Source organism: Rhinatrema bivittatum, chromosome 14 (assembly GCF_901001135.1).
Source record: "Rhinatrema bivittatum chromosome 14, aRhiBiv1.1, whole genome shotgun sequence".
Taxonomy (NCBI): domain Eukaryota; kingdom Metazoa; phylum Chordata; class Amphibia; order Gymnophiona; family Rhinatrematidae; genus Rhinatrema; species Rhinatrema bivittatum.
This window is the reverse complement of record NC_042628.1, coordinates 15,905,203-15,928,754: the sequence shown is the minus strand read 5'-3', so window position 1 is coordinate 15,928,754 and position 23,552 is coordinate 15,905,203. Positions and strand designations below refer to the sequence as shown.

At 46.1% G+C, this 23,552-nt stretch overlaps 1 protein-coding gene across 5 annotated transcripts in view; it reads left to right on the top strand.

Annotated features, from left to right (window-relative positions):
- Positions 1-23,552, top strand: part of TRRAP (transformation/transcription domain associated protein) — a 252,240-nt gene that overhangs the window by 152,287 nt on the left and 76,401 nt on the right. For all 5 annotated transcript variants that reach the window (XM_029576431.1, XM_029576433.1, XM_029576429.1 and 2 more), the window contains 5 exons: positions 3,738-3,933; positions 5,130-5,395; positions 11,732-11,832; positions 18,665-18,866; positions 23,137-23,301. In XM_029576431.1, coding sequence (XP_029432291.1) covers positions 3,738-3,933; positions 5,130-5,395; positions 11,732-11,832; positions 18,665-18,866; positions 23,137-23,301 — 930 coding nt within the window. The remainder of the gene's footprint in view (positions 1-3,737; positions 3,934-5,129; positions 5,396-11,731; positions 11,833-18,664; positions 18,867-23,136; positions 23,302-23,552) is intronic.

Sequence of the window (23,552 nt, the reverse complement as noted above, 5' to 3'; positions counted from 1 at the left end):
TTGGTTGATTAGCAGTGAATGTAGATGTTATTGTCTCTTCCTTTGGAGATATGATGGAGAGAATGAATGTGTGGCTTGTATTGTGTTGCCTGGGATTAAGCTGCATCAGGTTGAGGTCATTTTACAGTGGGGATGGTAGGACAGAGGGACATCACAGGCCTGTGTTTGGCTTTCACTCCAAAGCTGACCCTGATCGGTCCACTCGAGGGAGGGGGGGAATCACGCCTCCGGACAGGCAGATTTGAAATTGCCACATAAGTGCTTTTCTACCACCACCGTGCTGAAACGTTGCAAGAAGTGAAATAAACGCGCCTAAGGCTCTCTCGTGTAATGTTTTCCTGCTACAGGAAAATGCAAATAAATTGATGGCTGTCAGGAACCGGATACCGCACCAGTGTGCAATACGCAGTCTGCTCCTTACCGGAAAAAAAAAAGGAATATGGAATCAAATAAGTTACAATCAGGGGTTCTGTAGTAAAAGCCGAGAGGTCAGTATTCAACAGTTAAGTCGGCTGGACAAACCCCGCGGTTTAGATTTCCTGCTTCGCTCATCGTTAGGCTTTTACACGGATAATTCAGTACCTGGCTAAAATGTATCCAGCTAGCGACCATATTCTGCACCAGCCAGAGGAACCAGCTACCTTAGATTGAAAAAAAATCACTGGCCTAAAGTTACCTGGGTATATTCAGCCGCAGACCTATCCAGCCAGATGCAGTGGACTATTCAAACAAAGTTAGCCAGGTAACTTTCGCTCTCGCTGGCCCACTAAGGATTGACCTCTAATAGATTACAGGCGGTGAAGTCATAGGTCTTTGACATCATATGTTCTAAGCATCATCAGGTTGCAAAATCAACAGGCAAACATAAGATGAGAAAATGTGTGCCTCATTGTCAAAATGCTAATTCAGCCTCGCCAGCTAGCCAGCCTAGTGGTTAGAGTAGCAGGGAAACCAGGTTGCCTCAGGTACAAACTTAGTTCCTGTTCGTACCCCCGATCAGGCCAGACGAGTGGATTTTTCATCCCTACCAGCAGAGGGAGGCAGAGAACTAAAAGCTTTGAGGCACTGCTACATAACCGAGAGCGCCACCTGCAGAGCCTCAGTATTTCTCTGTCTCCAGCAGATGGTAGAGGAGCAAACCTGCAGTTAAGAAAGAAGGGACAGAAGAAGAGAAGTTAGAAGTCGCTTCCTGAGGTGTGTTAGATTCCTTCGTGGGCCGTCCCTTAGGAGAGCTGGGGGTTGGAAATCCCTGATCAGCTTTAGCTCGCAGCAGATGCAGGGATCTGACAGCCAGGGGTCCTGATTCTCTCTTATCCCCTGAAGGCTCCTTCCCAGAGGTGTTGCCAGCAGAGAAGTTGTTTTTTTTTTCTTCCTTTGCTAGGCTGCTGTTTCTTTAATAAAAAAAAAAAAAGTTACTTTTTTTTTTTCCAGCAGCAGTGGTTTGATCATCGGAGCAGGCCTGGGCTGTGAAGGGAGCAGTGTGGCTCCTCTATTCGTGGCTTGGGCTGCTCAGGGAGCCAGAGGCTACGTTGGGCAGTGTTCCCCTCCTCTCCCGACAGTGATTTCCCAGAGCAGGAAACCTTGTTGGGCCAGCGTGGCTCTGGAACAGCTGAATTCAGCAGTGCTATGCCCCGATTCATTTCTGGAGGGGGAGGGGGATGAGGCTGGTAGGAGAGCCTCCGGTTCCCAAGGGCCTGTCAGGATCAATACTGGCAGCCTAAACAGCAGGACTGTAAGCTAGAGATTCATTGGGCGATCTGTGGAAGTCTGATGCAAAGGGCCTGTTTAAACTGGGTCCAGAAGTCTAAGGCAACTTAGGTGGAGGCCGGGATTGCATATGAGGCTGACGTACTTTATGACTTGAGTGGACTCTGGCCAGGAATGTGCGATGTCTGCTGTGGTTGCAGAATTGGTCAGCTGATAAGGGGTCCAAGTCTCAGCTCTGTAATCGTCCCTTTAAATGAAGGAAAATTGTTCGGGGAGGACCTGAAACAATTGATGAAAGTTTCGGGGGAGTCTAAAGGCAATAAGCTGCCGGAGGATAAGATGACAGTCAGGAAGCCTTTTCCGCCTCACTCTAGGTTTCGGGAGGTGCGGTGGTTTTCGTCCCAATAAGGGTTCTTCACTGTCTTCGGGGCAGAACCAGAGGTCTGGTAGGCAGCAGTCCTTTTGAGGCGCCTGTAGACTTCCCTGAGAGGGATACAACCAGGTGGCCTGTGGCGCTAAGGCTTCACAATGAAGCCAGGCTGGTCCACTCTCTCTCGAGATGGCGGTGGAAGGCTGTTTATCACAGTTTTACAAAGAGTGCACCAGGATTACCTTGGACCAATGAGTCCTAGAGATAATAAGGACCAAGAAAGCAACAAGGAAGGCTGTCTATGAACGCGGTGAGGGAACAAAGTGGAATAGACGCCGATCAGAATCTTTATTTTGTGGAGACGTGATTTTTAAACGAGCCCGACTCTGGCCGAGTTTCGCCCCTTACATTTGGGGCTGCCTCAGGGGCTAAAATACACAAACAACCGTATAAAACTCAATACCAATTAATGAAAGAAATCATAATTAAAAACATGACATTTGACACAACATATACACGTGTGTATTGATGTAACTAGACATAGGTTGTTGGTTAAATATATTACTGGTGAGTAATATTAAATCAGTTATTAGGCAGCATAAAGAAATACTTGGTGCTTATATAATTTCTAAAAAATACCGTGCTTTTGCTAAATCAGTAGCACCAGTTTTCTGTCTGGGGACTCCACCTTTTGGGTTTAGCGTTTGCCCTCATTTAGGGAGTTGTTGAGGAGTTGTTACTCTATAGTTGGCTTGAATACAGGTCAATACTGAGGAACTGCAGGTGGTACTCTCAGTTATGTAGCAGTGCCTAATGTTTTTAGTTCTCTGCCTCCATCTGCTGGTAGGGATGCAAAACCCACTTGTCTAGACTGATCTGTGGTACTTCAGGAACGAAAATTAGCAGGTAAGAGCCAATTTTCCTATTGTAAGCCCTTTGGGTATTGGGAAATACCTACAGTACCTGAATGTAATCCGCTCTGAAGTGCCTGGAAACGCAGAATAAACAGTAAATAAATAATAATAAATAAATAACATTTTGTCTCCATTCAACTCATCAAAGTTTATTGACTGCTACAAGTCCTACATAACACTGTGTTCCTTTTGGAAGTTAAAAATAGCCGATTTGAAAGTATTTCTTGATGCTCAAAATGTGACAAATAAAAGAATCCTATGTGTGTGTGTTCAGAACTCCAGGAGTCAGGAATGCTCGCCCTCTATCAGTTGGAAATGGCATTTGAGTTGTCCCCTTGACCTTCCTTTCATTCTCTTGCAAATAGCTCTGGAAGCAGTCATGTTAGCAAGTGTAAGTAATTACCTCTGAAGCTGATTGGCCCGTCTTGGCTGTGCTGTCACAAAGCCGTCATGTGCATGTACGGTCCAATCAGATGATACTTTGGGGACTGGTAGGGAATGGGAAATTGATGATACTCTTTCCAAATCAAGGGATTTTGAAGCAAATTACAAGCATTTCAGAAGTAAAGATTTTACTGTAGAACTTTTAATTGATAAAAGGTGACTGCTGCCGCTTGTCCTGCTTTATTTTTTTTGCTTTTTGAGGTATTGCACAGAGTAATTCAGGCCGCGTGGCGAGTGATTGCACCCGACCTGGGCCTGCAGTAGTTTCACGTTTCTTGCCCCCCCCCCCGACCTTGTTGCAGGCAGCCCAGCAAATCATCGAGCTCCAGGAGGCGGCCCAAATAAACGCAGGCTTGCAGCCCACTAACCTGGGTCGGAACAACAGCTTGCATGACATGAAGACCGTGGTGAAGACCTGGAGGAACCGGCTTCCCATCGTTTCCGACGACTTGTCCCACTGGAGCAGCATCTTCATGTGGCGACAGCATCATTACCAAGGTACAGCAGAGATACACCTAGCAGAGCCTCCCAGATCCAAGAGATTTATGTGAGAAACAAACAGTGCTTTACACTTGCAGCTAGTTTTGGTCTCTCATGTACAGGGGGTAAAATTGTACTGCTGGGTATTCATGGCCGTGACAGTCTGTGCTAAATGTGCCTGTGAAGTGCTATTATTTAAAGCCATAGTTTTTTTTTTCCGCTGAAGACGTGCTTTGAGAGCTCTCCTTGTTCACTGTTATCATAATGTCCTGATGTTGATGTCTCTGCTCTGTTTGGGCGTTATTGTTGGTTCGCTGTTCTAGTGGGCGTGTAGCATGGGGAATTTACAAGAAATTTAAAATAACTTTATTGTAAGCTCCTTTTTGTGTCCTAATCGATGTACCGAGCTGAGCACATTGTTTGACTTTTTTTTTTATATGTACATGGGCTTCTTTGTTGGAATATGCGATGAGTAATAATAAAAAAGCTCCAAAGTAAAGTTCTCTTTTATGTGAGCCAAAGCCTGCTATATTGAAACGTGTAAAAATGGGTCTTTTGTTATTGCAGTCTAATCCCAGATATTCTTCAAAGGTAAAATGGCATATATTGGGTTTGATTTTGGCGGGTAGTTTTACCCCGTGACCTTTTGCCTTTCAGGTAGTGCAGATACAGTTCTAGACGACCACCCAGCAGCAAATGTATTGTTTGATATATTTATTTATTTATTTAATTTATTTAAAGTTTTTTGTATACCGACATTCGTTAAGAAAACATCACATCGGTTTCCATGGAACAAAAAGTAGCCAACGGGGCTTTACAATGAAACTGATAAAACCGATAATGGAAGTCCCGCTGATTCAGAGGAAATAACTTGTTTAGGCACGATGGTGTCCTAGCAATCTTTTTTTTTTTTTTTTTGTCTTAAATAGTGTGAGCAAAGTACAGTGTAATAATACTGCAGTCGTGGATTGGTGTATTTAAATTTAGGGAGCATATTGGTTGACTTTATTGGAATGACTTTTTTGAAAAAAGAAATGCTACAGTTCTAGTAGCACTATGGAAATAAGTAGCAGTAATATTTGCTGGGGGGGAGGTGGAGAGGAATCTATTTTTCACATTTTGTATGATTAGCATTAACCAAAATAAAAGATAAAATAGACATTACATATTTCTTTTTTTTTTTTTTTTGTTTGCTTTTTCTTATTTCTGACCAGCCATTGTGAACTCCTATGAAAACAGCACCCAGCATGATCCGAATTCTAACAACGCCATGCTGGGCGTGCACGCCTCTGCTTCAGCCATCATCCAGTACGGGAAGATTGGCCGAAAGCAAGGACTGGTGAACGTAGCTCTGGACATACTGAGCCGCATTCATACAATCCCAACGGTCCCTATCGTGGACTGTTTCCAGAAGATTCGGCAGCAAGTCAAATGCTACCTTCAGTTGGCTGGCGTCATGGGCAAAAACGAGTGCATGCAGGTAAGGAGCCAAGATACATGTTTCTTACCAGGAGAAATATACAGTCTGACATGGATGCTGCCCTTTGATTGCATTAAGATGCTGTTTCTGTGTCGTGGTATGGAGCTGTGGACTTCAAGAGCAACAGGGAGCTCTGGCTTGCAAGATATATCACAATATGCCAATTGACCGTGATTGTATGCAAATATATCTGATGAATATTCAGAGTGGTGCGCTGCAGACTAGGCCCACTTGTTGCTTTTGAGGCCCGGCATTTGCCTACCCCGGCCTGGATGTTGGACAGGGGATTTACACATTCAGCCTGTGCAACCCTACGTAGTTTAGCTTCTGTTGTGCAGATTAGCTGAGTGGGCAATTTTCAGTAGCTATTTTGAAGGTCATGATGGGTGCCTTTTTGTACTGTTTTGTACTGCATGAATTGTTTTTTTTGTTCCCGCAAGGAGACACAGCAGAACAAGTAGCTAGTTTTAAACTAAAATGTGGGTTGACTTTCTGAAAGCAGAACAGCTCTTGGTGATTGGTGGATTCACGCACAATTTGTCTTCACTGCCTGACGTTTAGCAACAAATACCCCGGCTACTTTCTCAGGTCCTTTTGTAGGCGGTGTCAGCTGTACAGATTGCATACATAGTTTTCGGTGAGCTGTTTATTAAAACTGGATGGGGCTGGTGCTGTAGCTCTGGTCGCAGCGCTGCATGCTGTGTTGTGGGAGGCTCTGGTGTGAGTCCCTTGTCCGGGTACAACCAAGGTCAGGCATGTTGCCTCAGTCCTTGGGAAGGGGAGAGGCAGCGTAAGAACAGCAGCAATAAAAAGAAAAGTAGACCGAAAAATACAGCTAAGCTGTGAGAAGACTCCTCACTTATAGCCATGAACAGTTGAGAAATGAGATTGTTTAAAGTAGACAGACAGCTGCAGAAAATCAGAAAGGGGAAGTTGAAATATTCAGAGACATAAGGCAGCAAGCCGGGCTGGGATCAGAAGATTGAGTGAGGTTTAAGAGCGAGACCTGCAGAGAGCACTGGCAAGGAACTCACAAGTTGAAAAGCATGCACAGGTGGAATGGGATGGCGCTGCGACCCTGTGGACAGATCCATCTCTTAGAAACCAAGTTACCTGCAGTTTGCTTTGCTTCCTGTGAACTTGAGTAGTCCAGTAAGAAACAAGTTTGGGAAAGGTGCAGTCCATGGAGCGCACACAATATTCCAAAGGCATTCATTACACCCCCTCTCATCCCTCTGCCATCTTACTCCTCCTCCTCCTCCTCTATTCCACCCCCCCCATCCCATGCTGCTTCAGCTGTCGGCTGCTCCTGCTGGTCTTTATGTCTCTCTGTTGTTTAAACTTAATGTGCCTAACTTTCTAGCGTATTAAGTTTTTGTGCATTTGCAAATGGAAAAAAATAGCATAGACAGACAAATCATTGAGCTCAGAAGGAGTTTCTTCAGTTACCGCACAGGACGTCGGTGAAGTTTGAGTCAGCTGTGTGGACCTGCAGGTTGGTTCTGTGCTGGCACTCACGGAGACTTTTGTCATGATCCCTAGCTCAGAGGTAGTGCTCATGGCATCTGGGGGCAAAGTGTGAGGCAAGTACCGCATGCTGTTTAAAAAAAAACAAAACAATTTAACGCATTTCAGAATAGCAGACAGGAAATAACATATCGCAGGAAAGAGAAGAGGTAAGATTTTCCTCAACAGAAACAGCAAGCAAATAAAATTAAAAAGAACAATATTAACCTAATCACATGTTTTGTTTAGCCCTCCTAAGGAAAAAATCCAAGTAATAAAAACAAAGGAAAAGCTACAAATTCAAAGAGAAATGAATGCATCCAACAACACATTTGTACTTAATGATTTTTGATGTAGGTTCCTTGCATAATAAGCATTACTTAACCTGCCCGGAGATATATGGCACCACATGCTTCCTCTTGGCTGTTCTATCACTCAAGCTCATATAAAATGACCCGGTTTCCTTGAAGATTGATTAAGCATTTACTTGGGAATTTAGGGAAAAATTCCACTCCAAGAGAGAACGTCTGACGTATCAAGAGCAACGTCTTGAATCCTCTCTGTAAACTTTTGGGTGCATTTATAAGTCGGCAAGTCTCTCATCTAGGTTATGTTGTGTTCTGCTGGAAGGAAAATGAAGTGTTCCTTGGGAATTAACCCCAAAATATTTATTCATGAGCAGAATTTGAATGATGATTGGGATTTTTTTTTTTTTTTGATAGATGTGCTGTGGTTGCCATATTAGTCCACTTGAATACATAGAAACAAGGGTAAAAGATTTGGCTGTATTTGATGGCTTTTCATTGGAGTAACATAATTCATTTTCAACTAGATTTCGAGAGGAAGAAGGGAGCACAACTCTCGAAAGCAAGATGAAAACCTATTGAGTCCAATAAAAGGGTAACCCCTGCAGATTATTTGTTGACCTTTATTTCTGTTTTCCTAGCATGTAGCCAGATGGACTCAGGACCAATGGGTTTATGCTCCCCTGCCAGCAGATGGAGACTGAGTCAGTTCAAAGCTGATGTCAACCTAGATACACCCCTACAGTGACCTCAGCCCTTCAGTATTTCTCCATCTCACGTGGATATGCTTTCCCTATGGGGATCGCTGTACCTTTTGGCAGAAGAAATTCTTTTTTTAAATTGGAGAAAAGATTGAGTCCCACTCTCCTGTAATGATATCTAAAGGTCCCTCCCCCAGATGAGAATTCCTGAGGTGATTTCCGAGATCCCTCACAGGTGCTCCTTGGTCCGATAGCTGGTTCCCGGCGTGGACTTTCCTGCTGAAGAAGCTGAAGGCAGCGGGTGCAGGAAGCCGAGCTCAGCGGTGATGGCCAAAGCCCTCTCCCCGCGCAGCTGGAGACCATCATTGTACTCAGCCAGTAAGTGCTGAGCCTTGGTAAGGAAACAAAAAAAAAGAGAGAAGAGGATTTCCTCCTGATCCAGAGATGTTGGAGGGTTTTCGGTAAGACTTCCTCCGGTCTCCTTGCTTGGCACACTCTACCGGCGTCGTTCCCAATCCCATTGGTGTAAGGGGAAGCAGGCTTCCAAGCGGGTTGAGTGGCCCCCTGATGGGCTAGGCCCCACTTTAGGCTTGGTCGGCATACTGCATGGTAGGATGCAGAAGCGCCATCTTGCGCGTGTTTTTGTGTCTGTATTGCCCACCATAGAGCTTCAGTACGCACAGTGCATGTCGGCACTGCACATGTTTTGTGCACATAACGTTGCGCGTGTACATACGCGCATGACTTATTAGGCGCAGAATACAAGTAAAACCGGGCGCTCGGGCTCTGCATGCACTTCACCGCGGTCTGCATAGGCGCCTGAAATCTGTGCGCATAAAATTTTAAGCGCGAGCCGTCTGAACACGAAGTTACCGTCGCCAGTGGCTCCGGCAACAAAGAAACATAAGCGCCTTTCTCTCTGCGCTACTTGTCATATTAGGGCTGCACAGTCTGACCTGGATTCTTGCTTATGTCAGCACTGTGAGGAAGCCCAGGGAGAATCCCTGGACTTTGCTAAGCCCGGCTCCTCCCATTCAGAGGATGGGTCAGCCACAGCCTTAACCGGAAGTACTCTGGATCTGAGTAACCCCGGTACTGGGTCATCCGTGGGAGAGAGAAATTTAGCGGCACTTACCCCAGTATCTCATAAGAGCATAAGAACGTGCCATACTTGGTCAGACCAAGGGTCCATCAAGCCCAGCATCCTGTTTCCAACAGTGGCCAATCCAGGCCATAAGAACCTGGCAAGTACCCAAAAACTAAGTCTATTCCATGTTACTGTTGCTAGGCATGGACCTGGCTGCCTTCTCTTGGATGGAATTCTTTCAAGGCCTTCAAGCCTTTGTACAGGCACAATGTGCTACCTCACTTGCCCCTGTCTGGACAGAACCTCAGCTGGTAAGCCCTCCCTCTCCCAGTCCTATCGGCAGACCTCGAGGCATGCCTCGAACTACCAAGGGTATGCCTGGCAGGAACACAGACGGCACGGATGAAGAAGAGGATCCAGATTCCTTGGAAGATGGGGAAATCCCCCTAGTTTAGAACTGTATCGGACCATGTTATGGTTTTTCCATAGAGACAAATTGCCGGCCCTGGTTTCCCAGACCCTGAAGATGCTGGGAGTTCCTGGGGTGGACTCTATGATGGAACCAAAGAAGAATCCCATTCTGATTTCCCTACAGAAAGCCTCTTGCTACTTTCCAGTACTGGAAGCCATCCAGGAGTTGATTGATGTGGAATGGGATGCCCCAGAAGCAAATTTTAAAGGTGAATGAGCATTAGAAGCTCTATACCCACTGATTCTGGCAGCAAGAGAATGTTTGTGTTTCCTTCAAGTGGATGCTCTGGTCTGTGACGTCTCTAAGCAAACAGCTATCCCAGTGGAGGGAGGAGCTGCCTTAAAGGATGGGCACGATAGGCGGATGGAGTCCATCCTTAAACAGGCCTTTGACGCAATAGCAGTGACCTTACAGATTGCTTCTTGTTGTTCCCTGGTAGCTCGTTCATGCCTGCTCCTCTCTCGGGAGGTGGATAACTCAGGGGCAAATTCCAGAGCGATTATGGAACCCGCCGCCGCCTTTTTAGCTGACGCGGGCTCGGAACTAGTCTGTATCTCAGCCAGAGGAGTGGCCTCAATGGTGGCAGCCAGAAGACAGCTATGGCTGCAGAATTGGTCAGCAGACGCAACCTCCAAGGCAAATCTCACAAAGATGCCCTTTAAAGGATCACTCCTCTTCGGAAGCAAATTGGAAAAGCTGGCCAGTAAATGGGGTGAATCTCCAGTACCCCGGCTACCAGAAGATAAGTAAAAACAGTTACAGTGCCCCTTGCCCATGAGAGGTTGATCCAGGGGCTCCCAATGCTTTCATCCCTATAGAAACTAGACATTTCAGAGGTCTCGGTCCTTTGGGAGGTCTCAGTTCTTTTGGAGTTGGCAGCCCAAGAGAGGGTCAGACTCGGGTTCAGGTTCATCCCGACCCACCCTCGGAACGAGGAGATAAGGGGTCAACTGTCCCTCTTCTACCAACAGTGGGTTGAGATCACTTTGGACAAATGGGTACTGGAGGTCATACAAGAAGGATATGTGCTTGGACATATTCATGATATCTCCTTGCCACTCCCAGCACATGAGGCAGGCAGTGGAGACTACCCTGTTAAGGCTCCTCAGGATGAAGGCTATTATCCCAGTACCTGCGCCCCAGAAAAATGCGGGGTGTTATTCCATCTATTTCATTGTACCCAAGAAGAAAGGTTCCTTTTGCCTCATCTTGGACCTCAAGAGCGTCAACCGACATCTACGAGTGATTTATTTCCGCATGGAAACCCTACACTCCGTGATAATGGCTGTACAATCATGAGCGGTTTTTAACCTCCCTGGACCTATCCGAGGTTTACCTACATATTCCAATCTGGCAAAGAACATCAACATTTTCTACGCTTTGCGGTACTGGGTTGCCATTATCAGTTCTGGGCACTGCCCTTTGGCCTAGCCACCACCCCCAGAACATTTTCCAAGATTATGGTGGTCGTAGCGGCAGCATTGAGAAAAGAGAGAATCCTGGTGCACCTGTACTTGGATGGCTGGTTGATCCGGGCAAAATCCATGGAAGAGAGTCTCCGGGTGACCAACAGGATGATCTCCAACTTCAGGAACTCGGTTGAGTCGTAAGCTTGGACAAAAGCAATCTCAAACCCTCTGTCCTTGGAATATCTGGGAGTCTGGTTTGACATCAAGCAGGTCAAGGTCTTCCTCCCAACCGCGCGGATAAGAAGTTGATGTCCCAAGTGCGTCTGCTGATGAGCATGATACGCCCAATGGTGTAGAGCTATCTTCAAGTCCTCTGTTTGATGGCGGCAACCCTGGAAGTAGTGCCGTGGGCAAGGACCCACGTGACCACTTCAGTGCTCACTGCTATCACATTGGAACCCACTGTCTTAAGACTATTCAATTCGGGTAAGCCGTCATCTGGTCCCTAGATCAGGACAGGTTGAGTACGGTTACGGTTATCTGTTTTTAATCAAGCTTTTAATCAAGTTTTTTCGATAGTATGTCCACAGTAGCTTTTGAAGAGAACACTGAAGGGCTGAGGTCACTGCAGGGGTGTATCTAGGGTGACAGCCTTCAAACCTGACTCCCTCTCCATCTGCTGGCAGGGGAGCATAAACCCATTGGTCCTGAGTCCATCTGTCTACACTAAGAAAAACAAAATTATCAGGTAAGTAATTTCTCCAATATAAATGCTACAGGAAGTTTTCCTTGTACAAATATTTAAAAATTCTGAGTTTGTAAAGCGTTTTTTTTTCCGTTGTATGTTTCCTAATAGGGCCTAGAGGTAATCGAATCCACAAACCTGAAGTATTTCACCAAGGAAATGACAGCCGAGTTCTATGCACTGAAAGGAATGTTCTTGGCTCAGATTAACAAGTACGTATACAAGTTGAATGAGAGTCCAGAAAGAATCAGAACATCAATTCGGCACATTTTACTCTAATTAAGGAATATTCTTGCTAATCAAGTTGGGTGGGAGAAATGATACAGTGTGCTGTATATGATGATCACGCAGCACTTCTATAGATAGTTTCCACATTTAGAACCAGTTATAGTGGTACGCATTTTATCTACCTGACTGCGGTGAATAAAATCTACATATTAACACAGTACATGTCTGCAGGTAAGACCCATTTGGTCCACCTTATCTGCCTGGCTACACAATTCTAGTATAAGGTATCTCCCAGCTGTAACCTATACAAGTTTGACTGCCTGTACCTTTCTAGCTGTGGCTGTCACCCCTCCTTAGCCACACCCACTGTGCTAACCAGACGAGTTAAGAATACTGGGATATGATCTTTGAACCTCTGATTTTCATAGATCGACTTCCCAAATCTGTCCTGGGGGACCCCACAGCCAGTTGGATTTTCAGGATTTCACAATGAATATGTATAGAATAAATTTGCTTATCAGGCAGACAGTATATGCAAATTTATTTCATGCATATTCATTGTGGGTATCCTGAAAGCCAGACTGGCTAGACAGTTTTGGGAAGCCCTGACATAGATGTTAAATAGGCCAGGGCTTTGAAAGTCAAAGTGCTCCCTCTAGTTATAATAGATATAACTGTATGTACCCAGATCAGTGCAGATTCCTGGGTTTTACATCCCTGCCAGCAGATGTTTTACTGACACTGCTACGAAACCACGCATGCCATCTGCAGTTCCTCAGTATTTCTCTGTCTCCAGCAGATGGTAGATGGTGCAAAACGTGCAGTTCTGCAGTTAGGAGACTAAATTGAGTTTACGAGCTTTCCTCCCAAGGGGTTTTTGGTTCCTTAGGGGACCATCCCTTTTGGTTGAGGTGGGCAAGCTGGGGGTCGGGAACCCTTTTGTATGTTCGCTCCTTGCTTTCATGAGGTGGAAATCTGGTGGAAAAGATCCCTCCCTTCTACAAGGCTGCTGAGGTGGCTGCAGGATCAGGATAACTATTTTTACAGTCTGTCCCTTTTGGGGGGTTTTTTTTGTTTGTTTTTGGTTTTTTTTGCAGCTCTGTGTTCCAGCCTAGGAGGTTTTTATAAAGTTGGTAAAAAGTTTTTTTTAAACAAAAAAAGAGAGGAAGGAAACCTGAGTAGGTTAGGAGGAGGGTTTGCTGTTTTGGTGGCTAGGGAGTTTTTAGGTTATGTGCTAGCTGTCTCTGCAGGCTGGCTCACTTTTACATAGAAACATAGAAATGACAGCAGAAAAGGACCAAATGGTCCATCCAGTCTGCCAAGTAAGCTTATGGAAGTAACTGCTGGCCATACAAGCCACTGTTATAAGCTTCCCAGACTGTCAAAGTCAAAGCCCTTGTTGGTTGCTGTTTGAGTCCAATTTCCCGTTTCCTCTTGCCATTGAAGCAGAGAGGAATGATGGAGTTGCATCAACAGCATTAAGGCTTATTGGTTAAGGGTAGTAACCGCCATATCAGCAAGTTTCTCCCATGCTTATTTTTTCTGATGTATCTGAAGAATGTTTTGTCACCTCGCTTTACCTCTTTGGCAATCTTTTCTTCTGCCAGACATTTTGCTTTCTTGATTACTTCTTTAGTCTCCCTAAGTTTTACCAGATATTCTTCTATGTGTTCTTCCTTTGGGATCCTTTATAATTCTTGAATGCTGGTTTTTGTTTTTTGTTTTTTGGGTTTTTTTGCTTGTATTATGTCAGCCATCTCCTTTGAGAACCAGATTGGTTTCTTATTTCGCTTACTTTTGTTTACTTTTCTAATATATGGATTTGTTGCTTTTGTAATTGCTCCTTTTAGTTTGGCCCACTGTTATTCCACCTCTCCCATTTTCTCCCAGTTGTCTAGTTCTACTTTCAGGTATGTCCCCATTTCGACAAAGTTCATATTTTTGAAATGCAAAATTTGGGTCTTTGTGTGACTTCTCTATATCCTATTTGCGATGTCAAATCATACCGTTTGATGATCACTAGTACTGAGGTGGGCACCTACCCGAACATTAGAGACAGTCTCCCCATTAGTGAGTACTAGGTCAAGTATAACACCCTCCCTCATGGGTGCTATTACCATTTGTTTGAAGAGAGCCCCTTGCAGTGCATCCACTATCTCTCTACTTCTGGTAGATTCCACAGAGGGATTCTCCAGTCTACGTCCAGCATATTAAGGTCTCCAACAATCAACATTTCTCCTTTCTTTCCCACCTTTTGAATGTCTTCGAGCAGATCTTTGTCCAGTTCTTCCATTTGAGTCGGAGGTCTGTAGACCACACCAGTAAAAATGGATGAATCATCATCTTTTTTTAGGATGGCCCATAATGCTTCTTCTCTACCCCACATTCCTTGCGGTTCAGTTGCTTGGATATTGTTCTTGACATAAAGTGCTACTCCTCCCCCTTTTCTGTCCTTCCTTAACAAGTTATAACCCGGTATGGCCGTTTCCCAATCATGAGAATCCGTGAATCATGGCTCCGTAACAGCAACGCCCAAGAAAAACAGTATGGGGTAGATTTTCAAATAGCGCAAATTGGCCTACTTTTGCTGGCGCATCAGGCGCAAGCAAAAGTAAGCTGGATTTTAGTAGATACGCGCGGAGCCGCGCGTATCTGCTAAAAACCTGGATCGGCGCGCGCAAGGCTATTGATTTTGTATAGCCGGCGCGCGCCGAGCCGCGCAGCCTACCCCCGTTCCCTCCGAGGCCGCTCCGAAATCGGAGCGGCCTCGGAGGGAACTTCCTTTTGCCCTCCCCTCAACTTCCCCTCCCTTCCCCTACCTAACCCACCCACCCACCCGGCCCTGTCTAAGCCCCCCCCTTACCTTTGTCGGGGGATTTACGCCTCCCAGAGGGAGGCGTAAATCCCCGCGCGCCAGCGGACCTCTTGCGCGCCGGGACGCAACCTGGGGGCAGGTACGGAGGGCGTGGCCACGCCCCCAGACCGCCCCGGGCCGTAGCCACGCCCCGGACCCGCCCCCAAAACGCTGCCGACACGCCCCGAAAACGCCGCTGCGCTCGGTCACGCCCCCGACACGCCCCCCTCCGAAAACCCCGGGACTTACGCGAGTCCCGGGGCTCTGCGCGCGCCGGTAGGCCTATGTAAAATAGGCTCACCGGCGAGCAGGGCTCTGAAAATCCGCCCCTATGTTATTTAGAGAGGTTGAAAGGAGGAAATTGTTGCCAGGCATATATTGCCAATATGAATCCTGCTTACCAGATTTTAGACCATTAAAGGCATTCTTTGTACCATGCAGAGCACTGCGGGATGAAAAGTGACTGATTAGTGCCCTAGAATTACTATGAAACGATTCACCTTTTGCAGTTTGGAGCAAGGTGACAGAAAGAGCGTGAAGAGAGTTATCCAGGGTGCCAGTGTGATAAATAACATGGGCGAGAATAGAGAAAGAGAAGACTCGTGACAAATCCTGTTGTTAGAAAGGGAAAGTAGTGATAGAGTGAGTCATTTATCAGCCTGCTCTGTGCAGTAATCTGCTCAGCCTATGCCAGGCATGTTACCCAGAGAAATAAAGTGGTTCTGTAATATTGAGGCTAATTATCTTTTTAATAAGTTCCTTGACAGGCAAGGTTGTTGGTGTTTGCATCATGTTTTTTGCTCTATGCTAGTCAGGTCACTTCTTTCATCTTTGCATGCTTATGTGATTCTGGACTACTGGACTTATACACTTCATTTTTATTTTTATTTTTTTTTTACTTATTGGTTTCATCTTGTTCCTTTGGACTTCCAGCTCAATTGACATCAGCCTTTTTTTGGCTACAGGGCCATGATCCTTCATTCACAACTTCCCAGGCTTTATCCCTTCCCTATTTTTACATCCCCTTTCTAACTTGGGTCAGCCATCACAGCAAAGGTCCCTTGATCAGGGGCCACACATTACGGCTACCTCCAGAATTCGGCTAATGTGGATCCTGAATCTGCTCACTAGGTGGGCGATGACTGAAACCCGCTCCTTCCCCTCCCCGGGGTTGTGAATGCTGCCTCTGCAGCATCCTCAGCAAGGGTAGGAGTGGGGAATCAAATCCAGGTCTTCCATGCTGAATCACAGGGCCTAGCAATTCTTCTAATTCTTAAACTAAGGGAACTTTTGAGATGTGGATTTTTGTCGCCTTTTTATCATGAAAAACCTTCTAACTATAAAGCAATGGGTTGCAATTTTACCGCAGCTTGTGTGTTGTATACTGAAGTTAAACTGCCATTTATTTATTTATTTTAACGTTTTTATATACCAATAGCCGTTTGCACATCGTACCAGTTTACATATAACAGATGGAATGCCACTGGAAATAGGCATAGCCTTTACATAGAACGCATAACAGTAACAAAATTTTAAAAACCTATCGGAACAAAGGACGATTATATGGTAAATAATAGTGTAACAGAAATGGAAGGGAAAATTAAAGAAAAATTATGATATAACGTTTTTACACAATATATATTAGACATAATATAGAAGATGATACAAATTCTGGGATACAATCCTAAACAGGTTTCATGATACCATGAAACCTGTTTAGGATTGTAATAATGTGTTAGGAGATAAGAAACTTAATGTCAATGGCACTTTTATAAGTTATACAGTGTATTGTTTGGGTAATTTGCTTGAAATGTCGGCTGTGAGATTGACAAAAGTATGGTGATGCAGTTGCAGCAATTAATAGACAGTTATTGGGCTTTCTTTATTGAATGCTGAGATTTATTTATTTATTTATTTATTTATAATTTTTATATACCGACATTCTTACATTAAAATGCAAGATGCAGAATAAGGCAAAACAAAGGGGAATCCCAATAGAACTGTGCATTTCTAAGGTTAGCAAAAAGCTCTGGCTGACCTGGGAGAGACTGAGGCAGGAATGGTTTTGTCCCTTTGCCTGTCCCCTATTCCTATAAAATAAAATTTAAAAAAAGAGGGCTACAGATTTAGTGTATGTAGTTGAAGGAAGTTTATAGTCAGGTCTGGCTCACCTTGTCCTTGCCATCTGTTTGTCCCGTTGTTTTTGGAACGGCTGTTTGAAGGGATGGGCACTCTCTCCCAGGTAAAGTCCAAGTATGCATGAAGCGTTAACATCATAGTAAAGCCCCCCTGTACCAAATGGGGCCAGCAAACATGCTCATTGCAGCATGATTAACCACTCTAGCAAAGAGTATTCAGGAATCCTTTCTGGGACAAGATGTCCCGTTGACAGCCAAGATCCATAATAAAGGCAGACCCGCTGGGGTTTTTGGGGGTTTTTTTTTAATTACTTTATTTTAAAGATCGTTTATCTAAGTTGATTCATACCAGGGAGAATGCTCCATTTACTCTCAGCCCCACACCCAAAACTGAATCTCTCAGGACTTCTCATGCTTTCGCTGAGAGAGGTCCCCTTAGTAAATGTGACTTCCGGGCTCACCGGGTGGCTTAGTCACTCCGGGAGCAAGTGAAGTCCCGCAGCAAGAGGACACGATGCCAAAAAAAAGAGCAGCCTCGCCCAGTTGGATAGGTCCAGGTGGATATCTCCAGCATGTCTGCCTTTTGTGTAGGAGATGCGTGGCCACTGCAGGTGTCTGACTCGGCCCGCTGGCACGAAACCCTTAGCGCACGTGTGCCCTTGGGTTCGCCATATCCTGACTCCCCTGTGGCTCAGATCATCTGGGACTGGAGCGTCTCACTTTTGGGTAGGGCGACGAGAGCCGTAACCTGTGCTCCTGGTTTAATTGTGGAGGATATCATCATCCTTTAGTGTCTGCTCAGGATACAGCTGTGTGGGCCAAAGGACCTGGTGGGAAAAAGCTCTTAAGGGAGAAGGAGGAGACCTGGTTTCGAGTTGCAGCAAGTAGCCGGAAAGATATATTGGTTTTAGAAACTGGAGCACAAATTCAGTGAAGTAATTTTTCATATCATTTCTGTTTACCCAGCCTGCGCTGCTAATAATTCTTAAACTGGTTATAGCTCTTCAGGGGAAGGTAATTATACATATGTTGTGAAATTAGTACTCCTCTAGTAATTTATAAAATCTCAACATCCATGGTAATAGAATTTAGTGCAAAAACATAGTTATACTTAATTGTCAGTGACAGAGTGTGGTCCGTATGAAAGCTGAGTTTTGTTATAGTGGATTTCCATGTGAAATATTTAAGAAATGTGTTACAGTTTGAGATGATAGATAAGCATTGCTGATGCTTCCTTCCAGCAAGTATTTTTTTGAGGGGAAAAAAAAAAGCAAAGAGTGCATTTTTTTGTTTCTCCAAGAATATTTTAAGCTTGGTGTGCCAGATAAAGTTCTTGCGTTATATCTTGTTATTCCTGATTTTGCTGTATGCGAAACTTGTTTTGCATCTGGATTTAAGCTTTCTTATTTGTACCCAGGTTGAAACGTGACTTGGAGAATTAAGGCTCTGTTCTCAACAAATCTGCTTAAATAAGGGGAAAATTATTGAGTAAGTTAGTGGTTTAAATGGTAGAGCCATTGAACGTCTCTCATGACAGGTAGTTTATTGCACTTGAGGTCACCGGCTCTTGAAGTCCGCAAACAGGTCAGATCTTCAGGATCTCCACAAAGAACATGTATCTGGATATGTTTTCATGCTTTTGGTCAAAGAACCAGGTTAATTTGCGTAGTGGGCCTGCTCTGAAAAGCAGTCCTGGCCCTCAAGGTGCTGGAGTTGAGAACCCTCGCCCTAGCAGATAGAGGGCGGTGAAGTTCACCATTGTAGCCTTGTTCTCGGACTTGTATCGTTGATCCTCCCCCCCCCGCCACCTTCTGTCCGCTGCAGGTCTGAGGATGCAAACAAAGCCTTCTCGGCCGCCGTCCAGATGCACGACGTGCTTGTGAAGGCGTGGGCAATGTGGGGAGACTACCTGGAGAATATCTTCGTGAAGGATCGCCAGCTGCACCTGGGGGTGTCGGCCATCACATGCTACCTCCATGCGTGCCGGCACCAGAATGAGAGCAAATCGAGAAAGTACTTGGCGAAGGTAAGGCCCAGAGCCCAATGGGCAGACCATAACAGCGCCGCAGCCTTGGGAACCACGCTGAATCTTTCGCGTGCTTCTGCATTCGGCATTTATCGGCGTTACAAGTGAACGGTGTTTCTCATAGATGGCAGCCACAAATTTCTCCCTCCGTTTAAGTCTTGACCCAGTACAGAATGGTGCGGAATCTCTTTGTAGCAGAAACCGTCCGGGCCTGTATTACCTGGGTTTATTTAAGAGGAATAGGGAAAAAAAAATCTTGAACATTCCTCCTCATTGAGTACGGCCCCCTCTACCTGTCACGGTGCAGCGGTGAATGGAAGGAGGGTGACCACAGAAACATCGCTCATGTTAGAATCGGGGAAAAGAGAGATTTATTTTTCTTCTCTTCTCCCCCTCCTCCAGTTGAAGCTCGGAAATAGGAGAAATCCAGGGCCCCCCTGCGGGTTAACCCACAGCTCCTCGTGTGGAAGATTTAACGCGACAAAGTCAATACACAGAGAAGTCCAAGCAAAAAATAAATAAATAAAACTCTGAATGCAGCTGATAAAATGCATTTAAGATAACAGAATTTAACGCTGCTGAAAACAGTTGTGTGAGGCATTTAGAGGTCGTTGACATGTCCGTGGGGAAAACAACGTTTTGCTCCCAGAAATGGGCCCGCCTGATATGTGGGCAGTCTGAGTGGAGGCATTACCAGGAGAGTCGTACGTTAATTCCGGATTTTCAGAAGCAGGCGTGTCAATTTTCCCACCTAATAGCAGGTTTGCAGGCAGATTTGGTGGAATCATGACGCAAGTCCATTTTAAAAACTGGTATAGCATATGTGCATTTTTATTATCAACTTTCTTCCTAGGCTGATTGGAAATGACCCCCTTAGTGACTGTAAGTCTCTTCTCAACCATGATCTAGACGCTGACTTCTGGAACAGAGTAAAACTGGGCTGATAACTTTTCGTGCCTTTAGCTACAGGTGCTAGATGAGTAATTCCACCCTTGAGACCAGATAAAAAAAAATACCTTAGTAAGCGAAATGTTCTTGTAGCAGGAAACACATTTGTCAGTGCTGGCAGGGTCCAAAGCACGTCACACAGAGGACAGCCAGCCAGAGGGCACTGTGTTCTACCCTCGCTGGCCCAAAGCACAAAAACGGGGGCGGGTGGCTTTGGAGGCAGATTTCTGCTAGTCACACGTCTTACGTCTGCTTGATCCGATGGTCTGAGGAGGTTATAAAGGAGAAGCAGACTGGACCTCTGAATAGGACGTTTTTCAAAGGAAGTTCCACTTACACGAGAAATCTGCTTTACCACCTACGGGGACACCTGTGGCACTCGCCGTCCGAGTGTGCACCTTGGGGGGGGGGGGGGTGTAAGAGGGAATCATTTTGAAAAGTCGCCCAGAATTACTTCCATTTGCTCCCCCTTTGCTCCTCTAGTTTGGTTTCATTATTGTTGGCCAAGTAAAGTTGAATAAAAAGAAAGCTCCCAATACTGAGTAACAGCAAACATTATTATTATTTTTCAATTTACTTTTTTACATTTTTGCATCCGAACCAAGCCTGCCCCCTCAGCCTACCATCGGGGGCGTGAGGCACAAAGCTTCTCTGTTGTACAGAGTTTCAAACTTATCCTGCCATAGAACTGCGTTCTCTCAGCCTTTTGCTAAAATGAGCCGAAAATGTTCCAAGGCCGTTCTTTCACAAGGGTAGAACAATCATCCATTCTTAATTATGCATCTTCATACACAAAAAAAAATTCCAGAGTTCAGTAAAAATAAACCAAAAAAAAAAAAACCCCCAAAAGAAAAGTTTCCATTATGCAATTAGAATAGAGAGCTATTGTTAGGTTCCCAAAGCTAATTGCTATCAAACTTCTGGAGGTCCGCATTCAACCTCTGTGCAGCTCAGCAAGGTAGCAGAATAAACTTATCCTATGTATTCAGTGGCGCGGCCATGCCGCTGAATATATCGAGCTAGCTATCTAGCTAACTGGGCTAGGTCTGCGGAGCAACCAGAGCTCCCGATTCACAAAGCATTTTTCCCCACAGGGAGAAAAGCCTTACAGGTAGGCTTTAAAAGCATTGCTCGGACAAAAACGGCTCCATGCGCGCCTCTGTGTGCCGCGCACGAGCAACGCGCATTCTAAGAAGCCGGGAATGTACACGTGTCAAGAGTGAGGAGGCAGAAAAGGGATGGGGCATAGGCGTGCCGGACTGGGGCCAAGACGTACACGCGTAACCCCGAATTTTGCAGAGGCCGAGCGTGGCAACGCGCGCCATGTTACCTGCGTAACGTTACTACTGGTCCTGATGAGATGCAAGTCCTGGAGATTTTGAGCCAGAAGGGTCCTGAACATGGGGAGGGGGGGTGAGAGACATTCAATCCGGCACTCTATATATCTCCCACTGTAAGGGGCACTTAACTCAGGGTGGGGGGGGGGGGTTTTGGGGGGGGGCGGTGTTACATTGGTCTGCCTAGGGCGCAAGGGTCTGTAGACCCTTGTAACACTGCTCCTCCCCACAAAATATCCACCCTGAGTTGAAAGTGCCCCTCTTACAATGGGAGATAAACACTGTCAGATTGTCTCTCTAACAGAATCTCTCTCTCTCTCTCTCCCCCCCCCCCCCCCCCCCAAAAAAAAATATGGTCACTTGTGCGCGTACGCGAGTAAAGGCTGCGCACATACGTGTGGAAAGGATATTTTAAACGATACGCGTGAACTTGCACACACGATATAAAATCAAGCCACATCTCTGCTCGCGTGCCCGGTAGGCGCGTTTACGGGCGCACGCGGGCTCCTTTTAAAATGTACCCGCTAGTGAATCAGGCCCAGAGTTAGGCAGATAAGTTATCCAGCTGAATATCCGCGTGAACCGGATAACTTGTACGGCTAACTCAGTTCCTCCCTGTTACGCTCATTCCCCGCCCACCACTTAAGCGGATAAGTATTTGTCCGGCAAAGCGGCAGCCGCTGACCGCAGCCAAATGTTTAAAAGGCGCCGCTGAGCCAGATAAGTTGGAACTTTATCTGGCTGAGTGGCGCCGAGTATGGACTTCCTGGATTCTTCATTCTTCTCCCCGGCACGGTTTTCCGCTCACTCTCTGCACGTTCTGATGTCAAAATCCAGCTCCAAAAAAGCAGCACAGGATTGCATTCCAGCGGCGGGCGCCTTGGACCTGTTTTTTGCTTTTAGGACTCCCTACGGCGACGGGTTTCCCTGCCCCCAGGCGTTAGTGTGCCGCCGTCCGCGTGAAAGCCAGCCCCCACCTGCAGGAGGGGGGAGGGGGTGCAAGCAGCCCCTAAAACGTCAACGAGATAGGGGGGGGGAGTCACGCTAGGGAAACCCTGATTGAAGAGGAGCCTTGGGGGGGGGGGAGTCACGCTAGGGAAACCCTGATTGAAGAGGAGCCCTGGGGGGGGGGAGTCACGCTAGGGAAACCCTGATTGAAGAGGAGCCCTGGGGGGGGGGGAGTCACGCTAGGGAAACCCTGATTGAAGAGGAGCCCGGGGGGGGGGAGTCACGCTAGGGAAACCCTGATTGAAGAGGAGCCCTGGGATGTGTGTTCACAGCTCCCCTCTGACGTGCCATGTGATTTTATTGCCCCATTGTGTTGGCTTCCAGCTTGTGTGTAAAAGAGAGAGCGCTGCTGCTTTGTTGTTGTTGGGGGAGGGGCGGGGGGGGGTGTCGCAGTTTTCATAAGTTCTGGTTGATGCAGGCATCCCCTCACCCGCAGACTTTGTACCAAGTCTCAGAGGGGAAGGCACGAGCAATGCTTTCCCCCTTTTCAAAATTGTCCCAGGGAAAAGGCAGCCGAAGAGATGCGCACCTGCTTTTTCCCCCCCTTCAAAATGACGCGCGTGGATTTGTTTCCCTCTCCCCACCTCGCCACGCCCCTGAGCTCACCTGTTTTTGGGTTTTTTTTTTGCATGGGTAAAAGTGCATCGTCGTTTGAGCCGCCACCTGCACATTGAGCTGGGCTTCAGGCGGACATTTTACCCGGATAAATCGCCTCTGACAATTGCGGGACAAAAAAACTGTTCCGGCGTCAGCTGGTACTGATAGTGCTCTGCCGATCTCTGACGCGTCCCCCGTTGCCTTCCCTTCGGAACGAGGTTTTTAACAGCGCAGGATACCGGCTTTCTGACTAGGGTGGCCCTCCTGAGCCTGCCAGGCTACTGATATCGCAAAGCACTCAGAGCAGACGTGTCGGGTCCTGCAGGAAGAAACCTCAGATTGCTTTCTTTTTTTTTCTTCTTTCCAACCCTTCTTCGCAGGTGCTTTGGCTCTTGAGCTTCGATGACGAGAAAAACACTTTGGCAGATGCGGTTGACAAGTACTGCATTGGGGTCCCTCCTATCCAGTGGTTGGCCTGGATTCCTCAGCTGCTGACCTGCTTAGTCGGCTCTGAGGGCAAGCTCCTGCTGAACCTTATTAGCCAGGTAAGTGGCTGTGATGCAGCTCATGCTAATTGGGGCAGGGTCTGTCGCGCACGCTCTCTCTCTCTCTCTGTACAGCATTTGTAGTGTAAAAAAAAATAAAAAATATATATATATATAAAATCACTCGCTGTTCATTTACTGTCCCAACGGTTATTAAGATGCTTTCAGCTTTCATTTTATGTCATTCTCGTGTGCAAAATGATCAGAAAGTCTTGTGCTAAATTTAATTCCTGCCTGCCAACCCAGAAACT